Source organism: Glycine max, chromosome 5 (assembly GCF_000004515.6).
Source record: "Glycine max cultivar Williams 82 chromosome 5, Glycine_max_v4.0, whole genome shotgun sequence".
NCBI lineage: Eukaryota > Viridiplantae > Streptophyta > Magnoliopsida > Fabales > Fabaceae > Glycine > Glycine max.
The window spans coordinates 14,906,495-14,914,329 of NC_038241.2; the positions used below are offsets into that span (position 1 = coordinate 14,906,495).

At 40.5% G+C, this 7,835-nt stretch overlaps 1 protein-coding gene across 1 annotated transcript; it reads left to right on the forward strand.

Moving 5' to 3' along the window:
• The first annotated feature begins 888 nt into the window (after window positions 1–888).
• On the forward strand, window positions 889–1,533 carry LOC102659589 (uncharacterized). Its single transcript, XM_006580638.1, has one exon. It carries the CDS (start codon window positions 889–891, stop codon window positions 1,531–1,533), a length of 645 nt encoding a protein of 214 aa, XP_006580701.1.
• The last annotated feature ends 6,302 nt before the right edge of the window (window positions 1,534–7,835 follow it).

Here is a 7,835-nt window from a genome sequence, read left to right on the forward strand (position 1 = left end):
GACCTATTGTATAGAAATTTTGATGGTTGTATATATTGTGGCTGAAGCCACCACAGTTGTTACCTTTGCTCTGGATGTCACTATGTTATTTTGCAAACTCCCATATTTTGGACAGTTTTAGATGATAAATATAATTATGTTTAATCTTATTATTTGAAAAAGGAAATGTTAACAAACTTTATTTGAAAAGAGTTTACCGACCGCATCTTATTATTTTTCACGTGACGACCTAAAATGATGGCTGGTATATTTTTGAAAGAGCAAAATAGTTTAGAGGTTATGAGTGATCAGAAAGAAATGAATCCGAATAGAGTTGTGAACTGGCCATTCAGGACTCTATAGTGATAATTTTCCTTCTGAATTTAATTGCCATGAAATGAATAACGTTGCGAAAAAAGAGAGAGAGAGAAAAGAAGAAAAAAATTTTCCCATGGTTTCCGCTATTTAATTTATTACTATTAATTCAGTCATTATTTAGGGATGCCACAATTGGTGGTATCAGAGCAAAAGTTGGATTCTAGTGAACCTGTCCATGGTCTTACTGTGTGAATGTTGTGTATCTCTGAAACTTGGAAGTAGGTTTCGGGGAGTGACGTTAAGTCACAAATTGTGTAATTCTACTTTCTTGTCTTAAGCAGGAATGTGCAATTGATTCAGTAGAATTGTTGAGTATATATATATATATATAGAGGGATATTATTGTAATTGTCATAGCCTATATGGTACACTCTCTCAGTAGAATTTCTTGGATACTAATAGCTTCCCTACAGGTTAGGAATGGTAGGACGTGGTAGGGATCAGAACCGTGATGTCCTAGATCGCATCACAGCTGTGCTGGAAACTCTAGTGCAGGAACGTGATGTGGAGCCGGCAGAGTATCGGGGACTCATGGCTTTCCGTAAGAACCACCCGCCGAAGTTCAGTGGGGACTATGATCCGGAAGGTGCTAGGTTATGGTTAGCTGAGACTGAGAAGATTTTCGAGGCGATGGGTTGCCTCGAGGAGCATAAGGTCCCTTATGCGACGTTCATGCTCCAAGGAGAAGCTGAGAACTGGTGGAAGTTCATGAAACCTGCATTAGCAGCACCTGGAGACGTGATTCCTTGGAATGCCTTCAAAGACAAATTCCTAGACAATTATTTTCCACAAGATCTCAGGAAGCGAAAGGCGAGGGAATTTCTGGATTTAAAGCAGGGAAACATGTCCGTTGGAGAATACACAGCCAAATTTAATGAACTTCTACAGTACTGGCCTCAATACCAAGATGCTCGGAACGAAGAAGACATATGTGCTCAGTTTGAGAATGGGCTTCGACTGGAGATTCAACAGGCAGTTAGCTACATGCAGATCACGAATTTCAATCAACTAGTGACAAAGTGCAGAATATTTGAGGACAAGATGAAAGAGAGGCAAGCTAGAGGCTTTGGAGGACCACAAAGAAGCCACCCTTTTAGAGGAAACAATAATAAGAGGATGAAGCCATATGCTAGCAACAAGGGGAAACAACCTATGACTACGTCCAACATGAGCTAGTCAAGGGGGATTGGGGTACAGTGCTTTCAGTGTGGAGGACCGCATATTAGAAGAAATTGCCTACAACTCCAGCAGACACAGGAGAATCGTTGTTATATTTGTGGCAAGGTAGGCCATTATGCTCGAGAGTGTAGGATGACTGGGAGACCGACGGTAACTGCCAATTCCAACACAGTCAATCGTGGGTCTACTAATCCCACAAGGAGCGGTAATGTTAGCAACAACAACAACACTAGTGGTGGAAGACCAAAGGTACCCTCCCGGGTATTTGCTATGAGTGGATCAGAAGCTGCTGCCTCCGACGATTTGATACAGGGTAAGTGTTTGATTACTGATAAACTGCTAGATGTACTCTATGATTCAGGTGCCACGCATTCGTTCATATCTCATGCATGTGTGGAGAGGTTGGGGTTATGTACGACGGAGTTACCATATGATATGGTGGTGTCTACTCCGACTAACGAGCCTGTAACTACCTCTCTGGTGTGTTTGAAGTGTCCTATAACTGTTGAGGGTTGATCTTTTATGGTGGATTTGATTTGTCTACCTTTAGCTCATCTAGATGTGATCTTGGGGATGGATTGGTTATCTACTAACCATATCTTTCTAGACTGCAAAGAGAATATGCTAGTATTTGGTGGAAATGTAATTCCAAATGAACCATTGAAACAAAATGCTGCCACCGATGGAGTAGGGGATGTTCGAACTTACATGGTGTTGTTCTCCATGAATGTGGAGGAGGTCTCTGAAGTTAGCAGTATACCGGTAGTGTCAGAATTTCCAAAAGTCTTTCCTGATGACATTTGTGAATTACCACCTGAGAGAGAAGTGGAATTCAATATTGACTTGGTGCCTAGGGCGAATCTAGTGTCGATCGTGCCCTATAGGATGTCTCCAGTAGAACTAGCAGAGGTGAAGGCACATGTGCAGGACCTTTTAAGTAAACAATTTGTTCGGCCGAGCGTATCACCATGGGGAACGCCGGTCTTACTGGTTAAAAAGAAGGATGGAAGTATGAGGATGTGTGTAGACTACCGGCAGCTGAACAAAGTCACTATCAAGAACAAATATCCTCTACCGAGGATAGATGATTTGATTGATCAATTGAGGGGAGCGACGGTATTTTCGAAGATAGATTTGCGATCGGGGTATCATCAAATCCGAGTTAAGAAGGAAGATATCCCAAAGACTGCGTTTCGACTCGGTATGGGCATTATGAGTATTTAGTCATGCCATTTGGAGTGACTAATGCTCCGACTATCTTCATGGACTATATGAACCGTATATTCCATGATTACTTAGATCAGTTCGTGGTTGTGTTCATTGATTATATCCTAGTGTATTCAAGGAATAAGGAGGAGCATGAAAAGCACTTGAGAATTGTGTTGCATATCTTGAGGGATAGGAAATTGTTTGCCAAGTTGTCCAAATGTGAATTTTGGTTAGAGAAAGTGCAGTTCTTGGGGCACGTGATTTCTAAAGACGGGGTTGCGGTGGATCCGATTAAAGTGGAGTCGGTTATGGAGTGGCAACAACCGACAACTCCAACAGAAGTTCGAAGTTTCTTGGGGTTGGCCGGCTATTATAGGAAATTCATTGAGGGATTTTCTAAATTGGCACTACCCCTAACTAAACTAACTCGTAAGAATGAGAAGTTTGTCTGGAATGAGAAATGTGATCAAAGCTTCCAAGATTTGAAGAGGCGGTTGGCAATAGTTCTAGTGTTAATTTTGCCCGACCCTAAGAGACCATTTGAAGTGTATTGCGATGCGAGCGGGCAAGGCTTAGGGTGCATATTGATGCAGGAGGGAAGGGTAGTGGCTTATGCTTCACGCCAATTGCGTCCTCATGAAGTTAACTATCCGACCCATGATTTGGAACTAGCAGCTGTGGTCTTTGCCTTAAAGATTTGGAGGCATTATTTATATGGTACTCGTTTTGAAGTTTTCAGCGATCACAAGAGCCTCAAATACTTGTTCGATCAGAAGGAACTCAATATGAGACAACGAAGATGGATGGAGTTGCTCAAGGATTATGATTTTGGTCTTTCCTACCATCCCGAAAAGGCTAATGTAGTAGCCGACGCGCTAAGCCGGAAGTCTTTATATGTTGCGACCATGATGATTCTGGAACAGAGATTGATAGAGGAATTTCGAGATCTAAATCTAGCAATCGAGATGCGACCCAAGAGCTTATTTGTGGGAGCGTTGCAGATCACCAATGAATTCGTAGATCATATACGCAAGGCTCAAGAGGATGACCAGTTTCTGCAAGGCAAAGTGTTAGATGCAATGGGAGATAAGGATGTGGAGTTTAAGAAGAACACAACCGGGTTAATTAGATTCAAGGGGAGGATATGTGTACCGCCTTTAGATGATTTGAAAGTTAAGATCTTGGAAGAAGCACATAAAAGTTGTCTTAGTTTCCATCCAGGGATGACTATGATGTACCAAGATTTGAAGAGAAGTTTTTGGTGGCATGGAATGAAGAAAGATATAGCTGAATATGTAGCAAGATGTTTGACATGTCAAAAGGCCAAGGCTGAGCACCAGCGGCCATGAGGAGAATTAAAGCCACTAGAAATTCTGGAATGGAAATGGGAGAGCACATCTATGGATTTTGTATCTAGTTTACCCAAGACGAGTCGGGGACACGATGCTGTGTGGGTCATAGTAGATCGACTCACCAAATCTGCTCATTTTATTCCGGTAAATATGAAATATAAAATGGAGAAGCTAGTAGAGTTGTATATCAAAGGAGTAGTAAGGTTACATGGGATTCCTTCCAGTATTGTATCAGACAGGGACCCGAGCTTTACCTCGCGATTTTGGACAATTCTACATGAAGCATTGGGGACAAAGCTGAAGCTCAGTTCAACTTATCATCCTCAAACAGATGGTCAGACTGAACGAACCATTCAGACTCTAGAAGATCTACTCCAGGCGTGTATTATAGAGCAACAAGGCAGGTGGATGGAATGTTTGCCATTGATTGAATTTACTTACAACAACAGCTACCAAGCCAGCATTGGTATGGCTCCTTTTGAAGCTCTATATGGACAAAAATGTAAAACTCCTCTTTGTTGGAACGATGATGGGGAAGCAGTACTCCTTGGGCCTGAAATGCTACAACAAATTACCGAACTAGTGAAATTGATTCGAGAGAAAATAAAAGCATCCCAGGATAGGCAGAAGAGCTATTATGACAGAAGGAGAAAGCCATTGGATTTTCAGGAAGGAGAACATGTGTTTTTGAAGGTTTCTCCTGTAACTGGAGTCGGGAGAGCTCTCAAATCTAGGAAGCTGACGCCCAAGTATCTGGGTCCGTATCAAATTTTGAAGAAGGTTGGGCCTGTAGCTTATCAAATCGCTTTACCTCCGAGCTTATCAAATTTGCACCCTATGTTTCATGTCTCTCAACTGAGACGATACAACCCGAATCCATCACATGTACTTGCACTGGACGAAGTACAAGTGAAGGATAACCTCACCTATAAAGCACAACCTCAGAAGATTACTGATCAAAGAATGAAGTCGTTGAGAGGAAAAGAGATCGCGTTGGTGAAAGTGCAGTGGGGACCCGACGAGGGTGATTCAACCTGGGAATTAGAGGATAGGGTGAGAGAATTGTACCCAAGTTTGTTCCTAGAGTAGTTAATTTCGGGGACGAAATTCCTTAAAGGGTGGGAGTATTGTGACATCATGGAATTTCTACCCGGAATTTTGTAAGCGTTATATTTTAAATAATTATATATATATATATATATATATTCTTGGTAGAAGTATGTACATTGGGGAAAAGATACGCGGGTTAGACTAATTAGCGAAGAGAAATCCATAACTGGACAGTTATAGACTAATCCTCCATTGATTAGTCTAAAAATTATCGTTTTGCGCGCAACTTAAAATTTAACAAAACCAACCTCTGAACCACGCTCAGGGTTTCATTCTGAGCGTTTTGATATATATATTGCCTACTTTCGAAAACGGGCCCTAACGGGTGCAGAGAAACGCGAGGGACTGGAACTAGAGAAGCGGGCCCCTTGTGGCATTCAAAAGGTCAAATTTTAATGTGCTTCAGTCATTTACTTAAGTCATTTTCTCGCCTAATCCAAAAATAAAATAAATTTCCACCGATCATTTGATTTGTAATATCCGTTAATTTCTGTTAAAATGAAATCCGACCATTCGGTCGTGCCATAACCACGTTGGAAATAAAAAAAGAGGTAAAATAATAATATAATAATAAAAAAATACCTTTTAGTAAAATAAAGCGAAAAAATCAATCGGACGTTTCTCTTTGGGATTTCTCTTTCTTAATTGAATTGACTAATAACTAAAGTGAAACTAAGGCTAAAATCAACTCGCAAAGTCAAGCTTGTCCACTAAAAATCACTAAAAAGGATTTAAAAGTTCATGTCGCAACGTGCCCTTCGCGGGCGAGCGAAGGCGAGGCTCACGGGTGCGCTTTCCAAAGGAGGAAAGATGCGCGGAGTCGCCACCAACGTTTATTTGTGGAAAACGTCGAAAAAACCGAAGGAAACCGGTCAAAATGAAATTCTAAGTTCGGGAGTTGTATTTACGTTTGAGGAAGGTATTAGCACCTCTCACGTTTGTCCCAAAGGACAACAGCCTATTTTTTTAGAATTGTGGAATTGTGTTATCTTAACTTTTATTTTTTTTTATTTTTTGAGGTCGACAAAAGCGGGGCTTTTGCTCCTACGTACCCTCCTTTGGAGAGGAAATCAGACCTACGTAGTTCTTTGTTATGCATGAATCAAGTGATTCTTTTTACTTGAAAGGTGATCATTTTAAGGCGTTGGACCTTGAAAATGATCCATTTTACTTGGTAAGAAACTGAAATGATAAACTTTCAAAAACCCCTTTTTTAGTGATTTTTTTGGTGGACGAGCTTGACTTGTGAGAATTGATTTTAGCCTTAGTTTCACTTTAGTTATTAGTCAATTCAATTAAGAATGAGAAATCCCAAAGAGAAAACGTCCGATTCATTTTTCGCTTTACTTTACTAAAAGGTATTTTTTTTATTATATTATTATTTTACCTCTTTTTTGATTTCCAACGTGTTTACGGCATGATTGAACGGTCGGAATTCATTTTAACCGAAATTAACGGATGATACAATTCAAACGATCGGTGGAAATTTATTTTATTTTTAGATTAGGCGAGAAATGAATTAAATAAATGGCTTAAGCACGTCAAAAGGGGGTATAAAAAGAAAATGAAAACGAGAATAAAAATACATGAAACAAAATGTGGACCACCACGGGTACATAGAATGAATTGAAAAGCTCGGTTTGAGGTACTTACCCGTTGAAGACTGAAGAAAACGAAGAACGAACGATGAATCTTGAAGAATGGTCGAGAATCTTCGCGTAATTACTCACGGAAACGTTACGGAAGTGCCTCGGCTTGGATTTTCTTCGTGGAAATAATTTTCCTCAGCAATTTCGAGAGAGAGAGCCAAGAAGGCTGAACCCCTTTCTTCTTCACTCCTCCCCCTATTTATAGCAAAATAGGGGAGGAGCTTGCCACCCAGCTCGCCCAGGCGAGCAAGGTTGCTTCCTCCAGAAGCAACAGGCCCAAGTGGGCCAGATTGCTATTTGTACCCCCTTTTTACAAAATGCACCCCCTTCTATTTTTTTGGTAATTCTTTTTCTGTAACGTTACGAAACTTTACGAATTTCGTAACGATACTTATTTTCCTTCCGCAAGGTTACGAATCCTTACGGATTATGTATTTACTCTTTTTTAGCTTTCGAAGAAGTTACGGAAACTCACGAATTGCACAAAAATACCTCTTTTCGATTTCCGCCACATTACGGAATTTCACGGATCGCGCAAGCCTGCTTCCTTTTGATTTCTGACACGTCTCGGGACTTCATTTATTGTGCAACAAAGGACGCCAAGTATCTCAAAGCGGCTAACCAAAGGTTGCATGTCATCAAGTAATAATCCCCGGACGAAACTAGGGTATGACAGTTCAATATCTTAGTTTTTCTTACCAAGTAAATGGATCATTTTTAAAGGCCCAACGCCTTAAAATGATCACCTTCCAAGTAAAAAGAATCGTTTGATTCACCCTTAAAAAGAACTACGTAGGTCTGATTTCGTCTTCAATGGAGGGTATGTAGGAGCAAGAGCCCTGCTTTTGTCGACCTCAAAAATAAAAAAGAAATAAAAGTTAGGGTAACACAATTTCACACAAATCTAAAAATAAGGTTGTTGTCCTTTGAGACAAACATGAGAGGTGCTAATACCTTCCTTAAACGTAAATACAATTCC